Genomic DNA, 19,925 nt, shown 5'->3' with positions numbered 1-19,925 from the left:
GACAGTCCATATACAATACCGCCTTCTCCCAACCGGCCAGGAACAGGTCCGTTAAAACAAACGCACATACACATCATGCCTTCATCGACATGACTGACAGCTACTTGTCCCGCCTCCCCGACAGACCTGTGCCACTGGACTGAACCTTGAAGCAAATTGTGAATATGCTTCTTCCTTTGAGATGCATCATAAAGCAAAATCTAACTGGATGAATGTGGAATTATTTTTATTATTGTATTATGTTATCCCGTCTTACTTTTACGGCCGAGTTAGTATTCAAGCCACATACAGTATGGCGGATGTGATAGACTCCGGCACACCCACGACCCAAATTGCGATAAGCGGTATAGAAATGAATAGAGGAATGGAATCTGGGTAAAGAAACTGTTTTAGACAGACAGGAAAAAAATAACAGAAAGCTATATCACAGAAGACAACAGTGCCGTCAACAAGATGGCATGCTAAGTCTTTTTTTTTCAGCCTAAATCATTTGGCATTTATCATTCCATTTGTCTGGGCAGGACAGCCGCATCATTTTGAGTCCTCCTCCTCTATTTTGTTGGCAAATTGAATTAGCCAAACGGTTCTCATGTGATTGTAGTTTTCCTGGTGACTTGCCTGCAGTGTCTCAGGTTGGAGAATCTTCAAAGATAAAAAGTCGAGTTAGTATTTACACACTTGATAAAGTGTGATAAAGATAGCAAATTTATGATCTCTCTCTAAATGGTGGTCAGGTTCATCATGAAGCCCTGACCATGACAGAAAGGTGTGTTTACACAACAGCTGATGACATAATACGGTAGGACTATACTTATCTTTGTTTTTGCCAACTGTTTGATTGGAGGAACCTTTGGCACAACATTATGATATCAAGGGCATAGTTACACAAGGGCGGAAGCACTTCCTGTTTCAGTGCAAGGTTTAGTGTTTCATATAACTAAATGTATCCTGCAGAATAAAGCATTGTCTAAAGACAGCAAAAATTACGACATTGCTGGAATGTCGGCTTAACCGCACTTTGCGGTAGTGCCAAACTGTTTTCCATTGCTCTTGCTCACATGGGGAACTTGTGTGGCCTCAGCTCCAAGCTTGACAAAGGAAGCCTCTTAAGGGGCGATGACATGAAAGGCTGAGTATACAGTATCAGCTCACAGAATATATGACATATTTGCTGGGAATTGCAGCCACGTGCTATGAAATGACTTTTAACAACGTATCATTTTTGCAACCTCTTTCTGGTTATGTAGAATTGCCTTTCATGCATTTCACACAGGGGCACACTGAAGTACCTCATTAGGATAAGACAGCCATTGTTGAGAGAAAACTGCCCCAGGAGAGAACTTTTTTTCGGGCCATGAAGACAGTTGTTGTGTGTCCACGATAGCTGCACCAAAGTAGAAACACGCGCTGTCGAGTCCAGGCTTACAATCCGGGCTGGGGCTTTTCCGATGTGGAGTTTGCACGTTCTCCCCGTGCCTGCGTGGGTTTTTCTCCGAGTACTCCGGTTTCCTTCCACATTCCAAAAACAAGCATGGTAGGTTAATTATACAATCTATATTATCCCGAGGCTTGATTGTGAGTGTGAATGATTGTTGTTTGTCGATGTGTGCCTGGCTGGCAACCAGTTGAGGGTGTACTCTCGCCTACTGCTCCAAGACAGCTGGGTTAGGCTCCAGCATGCCCGCGACCCTCGTGAGGAGAAGCGGTTCAGATCTCGGATGGATGGATAAGAAGATAAGATAAGGTAAGAAAACCTTTATTTGTCTCACAATGGAGAAATGCCATTGTGATGGACCCTCTGTCGAGCGTGGATTACTTTGACATTGAACCGGAGAGCAGTTGGCATTTTTTTCCCGTGGATACTCATCAACATCGTACACGGGAAGCTCGGCTGTTTTGATGCAGATCGGACTGGTCAGAAAACTATTAGTATGCTCACACCTCATCAGTGGTTTTTGCCGCCAAAAGCACAAAGGTTCCATTGATTCTTTCAGAAAAAAGACCGTTGATCATTTCCTCAGGATTGTTGGAGGCGCGGCCGAGAAAAAAAAGTTTTAGCCTCATAAGTTTTTCCCCATCTGGTCTCCAGATGGGGAAGCATTTACTGCTATACCTTTGAGCAGCTCTCTTTCCCAGATGAGCTGTGTCATGTGCGGTAAACATGTGCAACACGATAACTTATCTCTCTTTATACTCAGATTTGGCCATAAAGCATATAGCATGTCTTTGATCTTGGCGATAAATACTGTACATTTGTCCTCATTTTTATTTGCATGTCTAACAATGCTTCGAGGTCATGATAAAAATAATTCTGTCTCTAATAGTTCCCTAAATGAAGCTGACCAAAGCAAAGTATTCATGTTTTTGTTTTGTTTTTTTTGTCTGCGAGTCAAAGCTGCCGTTATAGATGCAAGACAGCTGTTCTAATGTTTCCCTAGTTACGGGAGATAATGCGACATACCCCCAGACAAACCCGTGCAAGTTAATAATTGGTGGGACGTTGGTAGAATTCTTGCTGGACATAGTGAGCAAGTCAGTAGAGCTTCCGCAAGCATTGGATATACACGTGGGTGAGTACTGTATTCCCACAGCAGAGATTGAAAACACGTTCAGGTAGGCCACCGCTTGCTTTGTTGGTTGTCGTCGTAAACTGGTACTCCAATACAGATTGAACATCATATAATTAGAACTGACACTACAACTACTACCACTACTACCACCACGATTTGTTTTCCTTGGCAACCATCCAAATCCTATACTGTATTCTCCTTTCCACTGTCAGCAGTTTGCTGTCTATACCTCGATTTTAATCTGCTCGCCCTTGTTATTGTCTGTAGAACCAGTTCAAGCTTTTAAATATCAGTACTGCATCAAAAGGTTCAATTACAGATAGTATGTATGTACATAGAGTATGACACTGTAAGATACAGATTCAGTAAACATTGTGTTTTATTGTGCTTGTAGTCTACCGTGGTATTCAATTGCACTGCGTCGCCTGATGTACGTTACTGAGGCTTTGATTTCTTATTTAGGGGAAAATAGTCAACGGAAAATAAGTAAACATGGTGCAGGTATTTACAAACTGCTGAAAAAAATACAAATATCAATCAATACGTAATCGACAAACTTTCTAACTCCTGCTCTGCATACGTTGCGACATGAGATTCAATAAATAGCAAACCGTGGTGCTTTGTGCTTTGATTGGAGGGGTTATGTTTTGAAAAAAAAATGTCAGGGTCATGGTCTCATTATACAGATCTTTGAAAAAAAGAAAAAAAATCCATAATCATCTAAATTGTTTTCACCCAGCTTATCTAATCAAACGAAATTACATTGTGGAAGTTTTGTGAAAGGAAGCAGGAAATAGTTTAATTGGATACTGGCCTCCACCATTTACTGTACATACAAGAGCGTATTTGTTCAAAGACACCACCCAAAAAGAACCCTCATAACTCCAGAGTCATTCTCTAACCTTTAAGTAATGACCTAAAATTGCAATTAAAAAACAATCATATTCCATTCTTCATGAACAGCATTTTATAAACCGGAAAAAAAAGTAGTCATTGCGCTTCAGGTATTTCATGTCCACTTGGTGGCAGAGTCAGTCTTTCGCTTCACATTAGTCAACAATGCAAAAAATGCAGAAATGCCACCTTCTAACAACCAAAACCTGATTTTTGTTTGTTTGTTTGTTTGTTTGTTCAGGAAAAACAAATAAAAAAACATTGCGTGAAAAGTACCATGACTGAAATTCGGATTTGGCCTACTCTGTCTGGTTGAGACGTTCTGGCTCAGGCCTTCCAGTGTGGAGTTTAAAAGTTCTCCCCGTGCGTTTTCTGTGGGATTCTGACATCCTCCCGCATTCCTCAAACATACCAATGAAAACTCTAAATTGTCTGGATGTGTGAATGGGAGTGGGAATGTTTTTTGTGTCCTGTGACTGAATGGTGACCAGTCCAGGATGGAACTGGAAAAGGAATGGACTTTGGAAATACTTGTGTGTGGTGTTTTGTTTATGTGCGTGTCATACAAGCGCACTCCTCTAAACCCTTCAACCTTCGTTAGTATATTTTGATATGACATTCCTGTTCCTTCACTAGAAAAAAAAAAAAGGTTTGCTGAATTGTCTCACTTTTATTTTCTCAAGGGGTTGGATGATTTTATGCTGTGAAACCACCTGACGAAACAACATTGAGTAAATTCAACACAGCATTTGTTTTCGGTGTTCGCATGAGTTGAATTTCTATTAAAAGTTATGTTGTTGAACATATGGGTAAAAATCTGCAGTGCATACCTGTTTATGATTAATTACCCCACAGCAAAGCTTTGGCGGGTTGCAAAGCTAATTTGTCATTATTACATCCGTTTTAAGAGTAAATCTCAAACTTGTGACTGACTCTGTTGTGGGGCAAAGTCATTTCCTTTTCATGCAGTTGTTTTTTTTTTTTTTTATGGTTTTCCCACTTCCTCATCTTGGTTGTGAAACGTGCCTTTTCTGCTCACGTGTGTTCTGTGTAAGCTGGATGTATGCGATAGTTCTAATGACTTTGTCCGTGTCTTTCACACCGAAGGCACCTGAACAACCGAAATGGATCAACCACAGAAGGCCAATCCATCTGAAACTAGCAGCAGTTCTGACAAAAAGACTGCAAAGGTTAGTTGATACCCAGCTGGGCTCAGCTAAGTTTAGCAACCGTATTTCAGTTGTGCAGTGCTTACATTGAAAAAATATTTACTTGGAAAACAAAAAACCTGAAGTAATTCTAAGTACATTTTACAAGGAGTTATTGACACTTTACTGGAATGGTGTTTACTAAAATTCGTTTATTAAAATGAAGTCACTCAAGGGTTGAGGAACAAACCTACAACGGCAATTAAAATGAAGTCACTCAAGGGTTGAGGAGCAAACCTACAACCGTCACGTTGGGAGCCAGCCATTGAACCACCTGAGCCATGCCACTCCTACTCCGTGTTTGTGTATTGCTGGTGTCAGACGGAACACTCGTACCTTCAAAAGACCCATTTTCGAGGTCTATTTCGGCAGACAGCATCAACAAACATTCAGTAGGAGTGACATGGATCAGCGGCTATCTCCCAATCTGAAGGTCGCGGGTTTGTAAACTTTACTCCAAAACTTTATCAGTGAAAAAAAATTTTCCTAGATTTTTCTTCAAGCAAATATCACTCAAAATTGTTTTCCGTGTAGGCAGGAAAAAGTTTCAGTCGAGTTTGTATATATAAAATACTGTGTATAAAGCATTTTTTTACAGGCCGGCTTAAAACGTGTGTGCTTTGACTGTACACATAATCATACAAGGTAATATTTTGAGCAGAACTCCATAGATGATGGCAATGTATGACTGGAGTAATGATCTGTAAATGCAAAAGTACTACCCCCATGCTGCGCATTATTCCAGCATCAGGTGTTCATGTTGCTGTATTCTGAATCGAAATCAGATGTAGTCCTTCTGCTGCACATTCTGCCTTTTCCTTGACTTTGCAAAAGTCTTAAAGGCGGATAAAAGGATAAAAATTGGTCCATTTCCAATTTTTGGGCAATATTTGTAATACAAAAAAATAATAGATGAATAATCAGTGAATAAAAAAAACGCAGAGGGTTCCGAAAAGACATTCTCCAGATATTTTTTTGGATACTATTGTAATGTCTTTATCTTTTATTAACACAGTATATTTTCTGGCCTTAATGTCAGCTCTGCATACAAAATGTCATTATCTATAGCTTTGTGCCATTTATTTTTAAGTACATTTCATGCAGTCCATTAACTCTCAAAGTGATTCAAATTACACTCTGGCTTTATTTTCACCCCTCGTGTGACTAGCAGCTCGTGTAGGGATTGTCCATTTCTTTGTAATGCTTTTGTTTTTTCATCGATAGAGATGCATTATCCTTGATTCCCCATTAAAAAAAAAGTTGAGCTTCTTCCATTTGGAGTTCTTCAAAATACAAGCATTCTCACAGTGTCGTTTCAATCTACTATGATGTAGCAGTAAATGATGGATGACCCAGATGACTGACATAATGCAGCAGCTGTTGATGTTGAATGACCCTTGATTTTGATCAACAACAAGTTTGACTTACCGTACAACACCTCTAACCTGAGTTTTTATGATTAATGCCACTTTTGTGTGCTTTGTCCATAGAAGCGGATCACACCCTGTCTGCTGAGTGCAGCCTTCTTTGGTGCTTTGGGCTCATCTTTCCTTTATGGTTACAATCTCTCTGTTGTCAACGCTCCAGCGCTGGTAAGCCAAACTGCCGTCAAGGACACAAAGATGATCAATCAACACCGCAGTGGAAACAAATAAACATGACTATATCTGATGTCACCTGAACCAGTCTGCTTAAGTAACAAAAAAATCATGTTTGGTTACTTCATGTGTACCAAGATTGTGATTTATCCTAACTTTATTTGGTATATTTGGAAATATCAGTTCGCCTGGCTCTATACACCCGATCCCTCCCTCCGCTTCTCAATGAGGCGAACTGAGCATGCCTTTGTAAGATCTTTCAGTCACACAAAGTGGTTCGAGTGAGCTACCTTAAACAAGGATATGTTGCACTTAACTTCTTCTTAACTCCTACCAATCAACATCAACACATTATTATTAGCATATCATGTCGCTAGGAAACGTTACAGGTGGTCAGACAGCACCATTGTCCTTTTTGAATTGCCATGAGAGAGACACACTTTTGGTATGCTAGCTAGTGTGCTAATATTAAAGCCTAGAATGATGCTAGTGACTATAGCTAGCTAACTGACATAATGTGTGTGTGTGTTAGTATATTGCGCACACCCACTCACTAAACGTACTCTGGCACCAAAAGTGTCAGCGCCTCTAAACTTCTGTTCCTAAAATCGCCCCTGGCTCAGTTTCATGGAAGTTGATCCCATGGGGAACGCCTAAGGCCATGTCTTTTTCAAGGAGCGATGTGGATGTCATAGAGGACATCCCTGGTGAAGACAACAAAAGGATTGCTGCTGTGGGGACGAACCGACTCCATGTACCCACTTCAGCTGATTAATGAAATGTAATATTTGATGATAAGCTACCTTTCTTTTCATATCCTTCCATCAAAAACGGGCACGAGGGAACCTGGGATGAGTGCCAAGCAGATATGGGTCTTACTAAATAAACATGCTTTGATTATATCACACTCTGGGGACAGAAGGTGATTGTCAGTCAGTGAGAGGAGGTGGTGGGATTCATAACTGGGATAAATGTTTTATATCTCTCAAAGGAAAATGATGGTGATGGACACTAGCGGGGAGCTTAGTACGAAAATAATAGCAGAGCACTGGCTTCTCTTAAGCTCAGAAGTAACCAGCTCTGTCAATGGGTCCGTAAACTTTGGGTGAAGTCTCTTAGCTCGTTTGGTTGAGGACTAAAGACTCACAGATCCAAGACTTGTCATGAATGAGAAATATGTAAATAGGGATACTGGGTTGGAAAGGCTAGATCTTTTGTGAACACCGTCAAGGTGCCCGTGTACCACTAAGAGCCTCAGACAATCCACTCTGGGGTCATTCTAGTATAATAATGAAGTTAAAGGGAAAAAAATTAGATTCCTCTCATGGGAAAGTAGCCACATGGAACATCTCTAGATTTGCCGTTCTCCATACTCTGGCAGGACAAAGTGATTTCTTTAAGTGCATCAAGGGGAGACTGAGAAGTTGGCTGTCAGTCAAAAACAGTCCAAAGTTATCTACAGTAAAAGAAACAAAAAACTCTATAACCTTATCCACAAATGTGAACACATCTCCTATGGCACAGGTGTCAAATTCAAGGCCCGGGGGCCAGATCCGGACCGTCACGTCATTTTGTGTGGCCTGCGGAAGCATATCAAGCATGTCAACTTGCATGATGCTCGCTACAATCTCTACCAAAATTTAAAATTTTCATATGTAATAAATCAGAGACATATTGCAGAAGCATTTTCTTGGAACCAAACCCCTCATTACAGTAACTTAAACAATAGTTGAATAAATCGTTATTACTGACTTTTTTAAAAATTTGGTTTCAGTCACAATGGCCCCTCACACACATCCACACTATCACTAAGTGGGAACTGAACCTATGTTGCTGACACCAAAGTCTGTTGAATGCACTACGACACCACCGGTGACTCCGCCCAGTGTTATTTGTGTAAGAAATATGTCCCGCATAATGAGTCTTCTGAACCGCAGAAAAATCCATTTTGCATGTAAATCGAAGAACAGATGAAAGCAACATATTATGCCAACTTTGCGCTGCATTCATGGATACTAAATGATTCAAAGTCCTCTTGGTTCCCCCCGGTGAAATTATTCACTCAAGTCAAAGTGACAGGTACAAAGCCTTAAAGTCATCCTGTTGCAATGTGGGCTAAGCTGAGCTGTCACCACTGAGCCCAACCGTGTAGTCACTTTAAATGCTCAGGCTCATGTTAATCTACATCAAAGATATAAAATCCAAGAAAAATTATCCAAACTTCAAACCTCAATTCATTGGCCTGGAGCTTTTTTTTTAAATAATTTAAAAACATTGGCAGTCACCAGTTCAGTAACCTTTGTATTTCAGTATGTTACTGCTTTGCTGTAAAATGTGTTTTACGTGCATACTCCTGTAAATGTTGCGTTTCCTTGTGTATGAAATGCGCCACACAAATCAAGTGCTCTTGCCTTGCCTTTGTTTGATGTCCTTCATACCATCCATACCAGATAATATAGTCGCAGACTTCTTTCAGAGGCAGCAAATTATGTCTTGGCTTTTATTACAAGCTTTTTAATCCATCTTCGCTGGTGACCATCAAAACTCAGAAACAGACTCATTCAGCAAATTGAAAATGGAGTGCATGATTCACAGCCGACGCTTAAAGCCTGCACTCTTTCTGAAGACTTTTGTAGGAAGTAATGCGCTATTCTTAGTTACAGATATACATGGACCCCCCCCCCCCCCAAAAAAAAAGGACTGGAACAGTGAGGCCGTATCCCCAATTCGGGGATGTCAACGGGTCACAGGTTTGATGCGGTTACTGCAAGCCAAAGGCTTGTGATTATTAAGTCAGGTGACTGTGGTGAGTGAACTGAGCGAATGAATCCCTTGAGGGAAATTCAATTTTCACTCTGCTGTACATGTTTCCCACTTGTATTCCACCACAATGTACTTCGGGGCTGAATCTGTCTGAGTTCATTGCCTTACAAACTGGCACCTTTTCTACAACTGGTTGGAAATGATTTTTCATTCACAGCGGGATAAAACGAAAGAAAAAAAAACATTGACGGAAAAAAAATTCCTCTTTATTAATACCTTCTAAGCAGTGATACACAACAAGTGTGCTGGGGTACATCAGTGTGCCCCGAGAGATTATCAGGTGTGTTGCAGGCAATTATCCAATTTTCTTGAATGTAATTGGTCCAAAGATTATTTACCGCAGCGTATCTTTGACAAGCACAATCAAATGCTCTTTTGACAGATGGCCAAAGGTACATAATCAAGCTGTATATCCACGTTTTGGGACATTTTGTTTATAGCAGTGTGCTGTGAGATGTTTTTGTCATTTAAAAAATGCGCCTTTGGGTCAATAAAAGTTGGCAAACGCTGTTTTAAAGATTTCTTTCTTTCATGTGCTCTCTCTGTTGCAGTACATTAAAGCTTTTTACAATCAGACATGGATGGAGCGATACAACGAACCTATCAGAGCGGAGACGGTCACGCTCCTTTGGTCCATCACAGTCTCCATATTTGCCATTGGGGGCCTTTTCGGAGCACTTGTTGTCTCCTGGCCCATAAAAATACTGGGAAGGTGAGACGACCACAACGTGTTTGCGATAAATTTCTCCATCTTTGTTGCGTTACTCAGCAGCCTCTTTTGCTACACCTGATCTAAAGTTACGACCAGCACAGGAGCTCATGAATTTCCTATCTATGGTACGGTATAAAGATCAAAGGAGTAGGAAGGATCATAACACTGACAGGCAGAAAATAATTGAACAAAATGTCTTGATGCAGAAGATTTAGGATTCAGGAGGAAAGAAGCCCTAATCATCCAGTTTGTATGAGTTTGAGTGAGTGATACGAATACACACTGTGCACACGTAGACGAAGGAGAGAAATGGGCATGCCGCTCATCGTTAACTTTCTAACAGCACAGCATCCAAGAACATGCTACAAGGCATGTGCGTGTGGTTACTTTATTTGGAATATTATGATTGCTTGCCTATGTGGCAGCTGGATCAATTGAGGTCAAACAGAATAAGTCTCAGATTGACTTACCTCTCTCCTACAATATATTACTCGGTATAAAATGATACGCTCATCCAACCAGCAGGAATGGAATCTCATTCTTCCATGCATTCGCCGGCTTACATCTAAAACTGGAGTTTTTCAGTTTCAGGTCAGTCCAATCTGTAGAGTTGTAGAAATACTAAACTTGCGCTGTAAAATATGTGCTAACTTTTGTCAAAGGCAAACTCCTCCTTGGACAGTATGTTCTCATTGCTCTGAAATGATATATGTTCAAAGGAACCAATTATCCGCAGGTGACAAGGATGTCACTTGGAGAGCAGGGAATCTTTTTTTTATTTTTTTTATTCTGGGTCATTTTGAGAACTTAAAATGCCTTAGTGCTCCCCTTCAATATCTCAGCTTGAAACCTGTGATCCATACTGCTCGCATGTACGATTTGAAATGTATAATTAATTTCTTTTCCTCCTTATTCTCAGTTGGAAACCGCTGAATGAGCGGGTGGTGTTCCCCCCGAAACTGTCTGAAAAACGCTAAAAATCCAGAGGTCAGGCCAGGAATGATGAATGAATGAATGTATAATTGCAGTTGAAGACGATGCAAATTGAATACTGACTGACTCATTAAAAGCTCCCAAGTGGGCATTCCTTTTCATATATTACTGAATTATTCAAGACAAACTAACGTATCTCGATGAGGATCTTAAAGAATTGGTAAAAATGCTTTCTGAGGGAATGTTGAAATGGGGGAACTCCTGCAGGGTCCTGTCAGCGTTGGTATTTAGTTCACACTAAATTAAATTGAGTAGGCAAATTGAAATCCACCTTTTGTGATTAAGAAATGCTACAGTACTGTAATGTGCAGCTTGGAAAGAAAACATGACTGCCACAAGAGGGCGCTTTTAGTGCTTTCGTGCAGCTGATGTGATTCGAAAGATGTGAAGTAAGATGCCATTTCAAAACTTAGGAATCCTAAAAACTGAGAAGAATTTTATTACAAAGGTAACCATAAAACAATCAAGGAGGATTCCTCTCCTTTCGAGTCAGTTGTATGCCAGTCACCATGATTTGGAACCTTGTCTTCTCAATAGTACGCGCAGAATCAGGTCATATAGTTGAACTCGACAGGAATATCATTCTTTTTGTGTGTGTGTGTGTGTGTGTGTGTGTGTGTGTGTGTGTGTGTGTCTAACAGAAAGGGAACCTTGTTGCTGAATAACATTTTTGCTGTGATAGCTGCTTTGCTGCTGACCTTTGGGGAGAAGGCACGGTCCTTTGAGATGCTCATCATTGGCCGCTTCATCGTGGGGGTGGATTCTGGTAAGTGTTCCCGTTCCGTGGCTCAGCCCAGACAGATGACATGTCATGGCACGGGCTTGACATCTAGAGCAGGGGTCAGAAACCCAAAATGTTGAAAGAGCCATATTGGACCAAAAAATCCACCAAAAACCAAATATGTCTGGAGCCCCCAAAAATTAAAAGCCTTATAATGAAGGCAACACATGCTGTATATCAAAATGATGAATTTGGCTACAAATACAAAATGAGACTTCATGATTAAATGTTTTTTTTTCCCTGCAGTGCATCCTGTAGAGCAGGGTGCCGAACGTTTTTTGACCGAAGATCTACTTTTCGATCAAACAACCTCCCGCGATCGACCCGTTACTGCCCACGCGGGCATACGTACGCACTTACACACGCATGCCATCATGAGCACCAAACAGGCATAACGGCCCCTAAGATGAACGAGGCATGGGACACACTTTTGCAGCGTGTTAACTATTGTAGCTCACGTGTACCGTTTAAAAATGCTTCTCTTGGCCCTCCATATTCCCATTCTTTGCCAGTACCCTCGGTGAACTGTACATGAAACGCCGTTTTTTTTTTTTCCTTCATAACAGCCACCTGACTGACATCCCGCCCTGCTAATAGAAACGTGTGTCGCAGGCTATGATGCAAAATTTAATAATTATTCTACACATACAAATTACAACAATAGAAAACGTTAAAAATGTTTGTGCCATGTTTGTCCTCCTACAGAAACCATATTAAAACAAAAAATGTATTTCCCTCCCTCATCGTTTTCCATTTTCAAACATTTTTGCAAAAGCTCCAGGGAGCCACTAGGGCGGCGCTAAAGAGCCGCAGATTGGCGACCCCCGATCGAGAGCTTGAGTCCAATTAGCTTTTGTTTCGCTCTATGAAAGAGTGGGACACTGCATAAACAAATAATGTAATTAGTTAAGCTTCTCCAGGGGAGATTAAATTATCACAATAAAAATGTAAATGTTGTTGCGTATAATCAAAAATGGTCTTATCAAGCAAGATATTTGAAACTACCTGCGTGTGTTTGTGTTTATTGGGTACGCAGTGCCTGTGAAATTAGCTCTTACTCCCAATCATCAACTCCACTGATGTAATGGGAGGAACCGATACTTTGATTAGATTTGAAAGAGGTGATTAAAATTACAAGGACACGCAAAGCAATGTCTCCAATGAAGGTTCAACCTTTAGATATATTTATGGAGTAAGAACAATCAGGAGCTGCAAGCCGGAGGCTTACATACAATAATACATGTTATTTTCTATTGTCTTGTATCATAAAGGGAAGGCGGTAGGCGGGGATAGTGTTCATGGAATCTTTCTATCACAAAAAAGATTAGATAGAAAAAAAGAGATAAAGATAAAAACTGCAGCTATGGCAATTCAATTTTATCTTCATGGAGACTACCGTTGTTTAATAACCTTATGTTATGCTTTTTGAGATGAAGACAGTATATTTTGTTTTCATCTCTTATTTTTTTTGTCCTCACAGGTATAGCTCTCAGTGTACTACCGATGTATCTTGGAGAAATTTCTCCAAGATATATCCGAGGTTCCATTGGTCAGTTCAACTCCATTCTGATCTGTTTCGGAGTGTTCATTGGTCAGGTGCTGGGTCTACCTGAGCTACTGGGCCAGGTGAGTAAAATGGATCATTTGTTGCTCTGTTACCTTTTCAAGATACTGGAAGATTTCAGGAGAGGAATGGAGAAACTTTGGCCTAGTTCAGTCTTATCATGCGTAGCTAGGTACATAGGAAGTCGACGCAGCCATATTAGATTAGAACAAAACCTGTCTTTGTTTTGATGTTGCATCTTGCAAAATGTTCAAGCAACTTTTACTATTTTTGAAAGCCATTTTAGTTCTGTTTAAATTTGCACTGACTCGATGTGTAATACCCTAATTAAATACACCAACACACAGACACACGTGTCCATGACTCAATCATGCATCCATTCTTACATTGACTGTTTGTGCTTCTAATGTCTCTCACGTGGTCTGTCAAGTGACCGGAATTATCTGGAAGGTGGCGATTGGATTTACATGGAAAGAAATCTTACATGGATGGATGGTTAATCTTGAGTCTCACTCAAATCTTCAACTGCACCACTGCAGCAGTTTGTTTCATTTTTGCTTGACATTCAACTTGAGTTCGTCTCTGAGGGGGGTAGAAACAATTTCTCACTTTGCACGGAATTATTACCATCTCGTTTTTATCAATGGAGAGTGTAGGCCAGCGGTACTCAATAGGTGACCGGCAGGCTGGCCTATTTGTGGCCCCCCCATACTGTTTTGGCCCTTTCCAAGATCAGACGAGATTGGACATTTTCATCGCAGTATGACCGCAAGCTATGCTTCATTTCGTACAGACAACCAGCCCGTTCATTGAGTATGTGTACATGGAATTTGGCACCTACCGTGTGCCAGGCGCACCCTCATTGAAAAAATGTTTACCTCTGTGTTTTTGGTTAGGTCAGCACAATGTAGATCAGGATTTGTCCGTGCATCCATCCATTTTCCGATCCGCTTTATACTCACAAGGGTCGCGGGGGGTGCTGGAGCAGTTGCCACTGGTTGCCAGCCAATCGCAGGGCACACAGAGACGAACAACCATCCGTGGTCACACTCACACTTAGGGATAATTTAGAGTGTTCAATCAGCCTGCCATGCATGTTTTTAGAATGTGGGAGGAAACCGGAGCACCCGGAGAAAACCCACGCAGGCACGGGAAAAACATGCAAACTCCACACAGGGAGGCCGGAGCCGGGATCGAACCCACGAACTGTGCACTATGAGGTTGACGCGCTAACCACTGGTCCGGCATTTGTCTCCATGCCAATGATATTGAGACAGAAAGTCGAGATGGCCCGCCGTCAATCATTGTGAAGGAAAATATGTTCTTCTCTAGAATGTAGGTGACTTCAGTCTATTTTTGTGTTCATTTGTCTATTTGCAATTCACAAGGTTTGTGCTTGGGCAGAGCATGCAACTCAGTACCGGATTCTGAAATGTCGTTCAGCTGTGTGCGTCAACGACACAGTCATTACCGATGCGCAAGGGCCTTGTTAGCCTGAGCAATTACTTGTTCAGTTATTCATATTTTCATCCATTTTCAACGACGTATCCTGTTTTGGGTGAAGGGACAGCTGGAGCCTGTCCCATTTGACTTTGGCGGAGAGGCAGGAGAAAAGCCCTGAACTGTAGGTCGATGATTTGGTTTGAACAGAAAAGCCAATACTCTGGTCTTACTGAGACACTTTTGTTCCTCAGTTAGTGTTTTTTTTTCTCCCCCTAATGAGCCAGACTTTTTTGACAACGTGTGTAATGCAATGTTCAGACGTGATGAACACTGTTTGGTGCTTATCCCCTTGATACAACTTTCCCGAAGCTGCTATGCTTTGCACTTTTGTTTCTCTTCTCGAGCACTGATACGCAAAAAGCTGTTAAGCCAGTCAGGCTTATTTTTTCTCACCGATGGCCTCTGCTGCTTTTTCATCTTGCTTGGTTAAGTTATGAAAGTGCCAATGTTTGGGACAGATTACAAAGACGGGTTGCTGAAAGTCGTTTCCTTGATTTGTTTCCGTGTGGGTCTTAGTTTCTGCAGGAGATAATAACAGCTGGGCTATAGTCAATAAAAGAAACGTTCGCATTAGTTTGCGAGTTGAATGAAATCCAAATGAGCAACTACGCCCGCATCTGGATCAGCATCTGGATCCACAAGCACCGGCAGCGTTCGATGCATGTCCTGCTACGTTTATTATTGTCCTAGTGGACGATTGCACCATTTGGAATCATTTCAACGACTCTCTTCATTACGCATGAACGTTTTTGCTTGCCTGTGTCTCCCTCTAAATCCGGTGAGGTGATTTTCAGTGGAACCGCATAGATGTCAACAGACATATTTGACAGTATTTTTATACCGCATTGTCTTGGCTTCAAAACATGGCTGCAAACTTGATCTGATGCTTCAAATGAATTTCAACGTGTTTGCTGCTAAACCAAAGATATTGAAACTCGCTTATAATACAGTATTGAGGAATTCAGTAGCATGAATGAATCTTTTACCGGTGACAGGTTGAAAGAATATTTTCAAAAATTACATTTCAATCTACTGATGTGCTATGCCATGACCAATTCTAAGACAACACCATTTTTTTGTTGAAATATTTGTCTTAGTTAAAAAAAAAAACAAAAAAACAAAAAACAACAACAAAAAACCCCAAACAAACAAAATGATGGGGTACAAGAATACTTTTCATTATTGCTGCATGTCGCATTGGCAGATACCCGATACAGCGTCTAATATTTCTCAATATTGGGAAGAAGTGTGATTTAGATCACGTTATGCTCCATCTGCGTTTTTTTTTATGCCCTCTACATTGCAAATGTGGCCACTCAAGAACAAAAAAAACAAAAACAAATCAGAAATGTGTCACTTCAAACATGCTGTGTGAAACCAGCCCGACTTTGCACTGACATTTACACATGAGCATGACAGAAATTCATTTCTAATTCATAAATAGCAGCCGGCCCCATACCCAATTTGTCCACAATGTTGACTTGTACAGCCAATGTATTCATCTGACCTATTTGCGGGCCTTTAGGACTGCCTGTTATCCAGTAATTTGACAGGCACATAGCAGAATTATAATGTGTGACATATTCCGATAATGCCACCATCGTATTTGCTGTGTTATGAGACTCACAGCACTTTTTTTTGGTGTTACTGAAGGTTTCTATTAATAGAAATTAAACATGTCACTTGCATTCAGAGGTAATAAGATTTGACAAAAGCTATTTTTTTTCTGACCATCACGGTTAGCGAATGACTCTATTAATTCCAATATTGCAACGGGGATTATTGTAGCACTGATATGCCTTTTCGGCGTCCCTTTGTGGAGTTTGCATGTTCTCCCTCTGCCTGAGTGGGTTTTCTCCGGGTACTTTGGTTTCCTCCCACATTCCAAAAACATGCATGGCAGGCTGATTGAACGCTCTAAATTGTCCCTAGGTGTGAGTGTGCGTGCGGATCGTTGTTCGTCTCTGTGTGCCCTGCGATTGGCTGGCTACCGGTTCAGGGTGTACCCTGCCGACTGCCCGAAGACAGCTGGGATAGGCTCCAGCATGCCCCGCAACCCTCGTGAGGATAAATACCTTCAGAAAATGGATGGATGGGCTTCTAAATCATATAAAATGAAAAACAGTAACTGGCAAGAGAACAATTTCTCCCTTTTACTTTTGTGGTTGACCTGTTCCCTGAAAGTGACACGCTGTAGGTGGTAGGTGGGGAGCATTTATACAGTGATATGAATTTGCATATTACTGCTTTCTTAATGTTGTAATTAGTATGGATGGGGGTGGCAGTGACTCAGCGTCTATGGACTTGACTTTGAATCCGAGTCAAAATTTCAAATGGTCATTCCACCTTGTTGCTGCTGCGATGCTCGCCTGTTTTTGGCGCATTGTCAAGCTGTCCTTCCACAAGGCCCTGAGGCCCACAGTTCTTGTTTCCATCTCAGCATGTGCGAGTAAAAACAGAATTTTCCTCAGGCATGGTAGTTACTATGATAAATTGAATTCAAACGAGAGAGATGATGAGCCAGAGGGATCTTTATATCTTTTCCGTGCTATGAGGTCTTGTCTTTGTTTTCTCTTGGCCGAACAATCTTTCCTACATTTGGCGTCTCAATTGGAAGCTAGAACGACATAAAATGTGACCTGATTTATTGTAATGTGTGGGTATCGCTGGAATGGTGGCTCCCTGCACATCACACTGCCTTTTGTGGTAATTGACTGCTTCGATTGCACACACTTTTTAGTGTCAGCTGTCACCTGGCACATCTTCCATCAGCATCAATAAAAGAGTTTCAGAGGAGACATTCCGGGCAGAGGGGATGGTAGGCTTTTCCACTGATCCTCCACCCATATACCTTTAATAGTATTCCGATATGTGTGACCTAAGGTTTTTATTTATTTTTTTCCTTTTATCAGACACACACTCGTCTCAGAGAGAAAAAAATGTTAAAGCAGCTGCAAGAAAGAAGTGGTTGGGCCTGCTAGTAATCTTCATTTATAATTGGATTTGACTAAAACCTGGTTGTTGTTTAGTCCTCATTTTTTTCGCAAAAATTCACCTTCAGATTTCTTGCTTTGGCGATGCCATAATGACCAAACAGTATAACCAAACTAACCAATGTGACTGGTTGGACACCGAATAGGCACAGAGCATTAAAGGAGTAACAAAAGTCACAGCTTGCATTTCGTCTGATCGTTTTTAGTGAGTGTTTTGGTGGGCAAGCCCTCCCATTTATGCCGTAGTGCCTCAAAAAAAGACAAATTGCTTGACAGTGTAAATGAAGGGCAAAACGCGAAGTCATCTAATGAGTCTCAATATGACTCATCAAATATGTAAAAAAAACGAGTATCACATCAATTTAACGGGCCGACGGTGTTTATGCCAGCTTGTGTTTGATAATTATTGCAGTACACACTGTAATCCATAATGCGTGAAACTGTAAATGGCTAGAGTACTAGTGACAGCCAATTATATCTCCCAGCTTGCTGTTGAATTAAAGATTTTAAATTAATGGTTACGTACTGTGGTCGACTGGTTCGCACGTCCGTCTCACAGTGCAGAGGCGCAGGATTCAATTCCGGCTCTGGCTTTCCTGTGTGGGGTTTGCATGTTCATCTCGTACCTGCGTGGGTTTTCTCCGGGTACTCCGGTTTCCCCCCACATTCCAAAAACATGCATGGCAGGCTGATAAAACACTCTAAATTGTCCCCAGGTGTGAGTGTGAGCACGGATGGTTGTTCGTCTCTTTGTGCCCTGCGATTGGCTGGCAACCGGTTCAGGGTGTCCCCCGCCTACTGCCCGAAGACAGCTGGGATAGGCTCCAGCACGCCCTGCGACCCTGGTGAGGATAGAGCGGATCAGAATATGGATGGATGGATAGCTACTGACTAACATACCAGGTCAACATTTTCAACGGGATTGTTGTTTCTCGCTGGAGTATTTATTATTTTGATGATGACTTTTTTTTTTTTTGTGGTTAAGAGAAGTAATGAAGACTGTGATAACACAGATAGTACAAATGCTCAACCAAACAACATGGCCCTTCTGACATTTCCATTCCAGCTTACCTACTACACAAACCATTTTTGTCTCCTGCATTTAACTTGTGGGAAGCTGCCATTAAATGTGCTTTCACCTTTGCTTTGTTGTGTCAGCTGAGGCCAAAAGCCTTTTTTTTTCTTATTTTTTTCATCTGCATTCAATCACGACATGACAGCATACACCCCCTAGTCTCAGTGCTGTAGCATGAGATGACTCAAAGAGGGGGAAAAAAACACCAATAACCTCGCAGGGCACATCATTAAATTGTGTGTTTACACTTTTTTGTTTCCTGTAAACGGTTTATTTGTGTGCAATGTGCAGTCATTTGCCCAAAGATGACAAGAAGTGCTGTCTATTTCATTTTACAATGTGGCTGTCCGATGAAAAGTGTGTGTATAACATGTTCAGATAAAAAAAAAAAAAAAGAACAAGTATTACAGCAATCTATTAGAAAAACACCAACCATTATGTTTGTTTGTACACACATTTAGCAGGAGCAGATGCTGTATATTGCCCAGTCTGCCTTTTTATTCCTTTTATTGTGGATTGCACTTTGAGACATGAAAAATGGGACCGATGGTATCTCGTATTTGACTGAAAGTGAACGTTTTTTCCTTTTCTTCACTGAAAAAAATCAGCTCGAACAACCGCTTATCGTAATAGAGATTGGAGAAAGTGCATTATTGGAGAAAGTGCATGTTGAAATGCTGTAACATAAGGAAGAAAACAGCACGGGATCATATTGTATCTCCAACTGCGCGTCACAGCATGCAGAACCGAAAGGTCATTTGCTATGAACAGAAACATGACCTCAGAAAACACAATTGTCCAACTCCTATTTTCACAGAACATGCAGGAGAACACGGATCATCTGATTCTGTTGAAAATTGGCAAAATAATTTCATTTGCTTTATGCGTCGGGATCTTGGACCTATTCCACTTAGAATGAACAATCACAACACACATTCAAACAACAATAAATCATACTCCAAATTCCAAATTTTATACCCGAGGTAAGGTTAGTGGTGCTTACTTCCACTACCTAAAGAACTGTCAAAACCAACAGAAGATTAATCTGTAGCTTTGGTGAAAAGCAAAACATCAGGTTGAACATTCATCAGATTTTATGAGTAACGTCCATTGACACTCTCTCTCTCTCTCTCTCTCTCTCTCTCTCTCTCTCTCTCTCTCTCTCTCTCTCTCTCTCTCTCTCTCTCTCTCTCTCTCTCTCTCTCTCTCTC

General features: G+C 41.1%; 1 protein-coding gene and 1 long non-coding RNA gene across 2 annotated transcripts in view; one reads left to right on the top strand and one right to left on the bottom strand.

Moving 5' to 3' along the window:
- Positions 1-468: 468 nt before the first annotated feature.
- Positions 469-19,925, bottom strand: part of LOC109522270 (uncharacterized) — a 25,297-nt gene continuing 5,840 nt past the window's right edge. The window contains exons 3-4 of the long non-coding RNA XR_002169546.1: positions 11,497-11,627; positions 469-1,509 (exon numbers count right to left, since the gene is read on the bottom strand). This is a non-coding gene — a long non-coding RNA (uncharacterized LOC109522270). The remainder of the gene's footprint in view (positions 1,510-11,496; positions 11,628-19,925) is intronic.
- Positions 2,529-19,925, top strand: part of slc2a9l2 (solute carrier family 2 member 9, like 2) — a 42,561-nt gene continuing 25,164 nt past the window's right edge. Inside the window, exons 1-6 of the mRNA XM_019880662.1 lie at positions 2,529-2,613; positions 4,572-4,654; positions 6,163-6,264; positions 9,645-9,805; positions 11,440-11,564; positions 13,060-13,205. Coding sequence (XP_019736221.1) covers positions 4,589-4,654; positions 6,163-6,264; positions 9,645-9,805; positions 11,440-11,564; positions 13,060-13,205 — 600 coding nt within the window. The 5' untranslated portion in view covers positions 2,529-2,613; positions 4,572-4,588. The remainder of the gene's footprint in view (positions 2,614-4,571; positions 4,655-6,162; positions 6,265-9,644; positions 9,806-11,439; positions 11,565-13,059; positions 13,206-19,925) is intronic.

This window comes from Hippocampus comes, unplaced genomic scaffold (genome assembly GCF_001891065.2).
Source record: "Hippocampus comes isolate QL1 unplaced genomic scaffold, H_comes_QL1_v1.1 scaffold68, whole genome shotgun sequence".
Classification (NCBI taxonomy): domain Eukaryota; kingdom Metazoa; phylum Chordata; class Actinopteri; order Syngnathiformes; family Syngnathidae; genus Hippocampus; species Hippocampus comes.
This window is presented reverse-complemented; position numbering and strand designations above follow the sequence as displayed.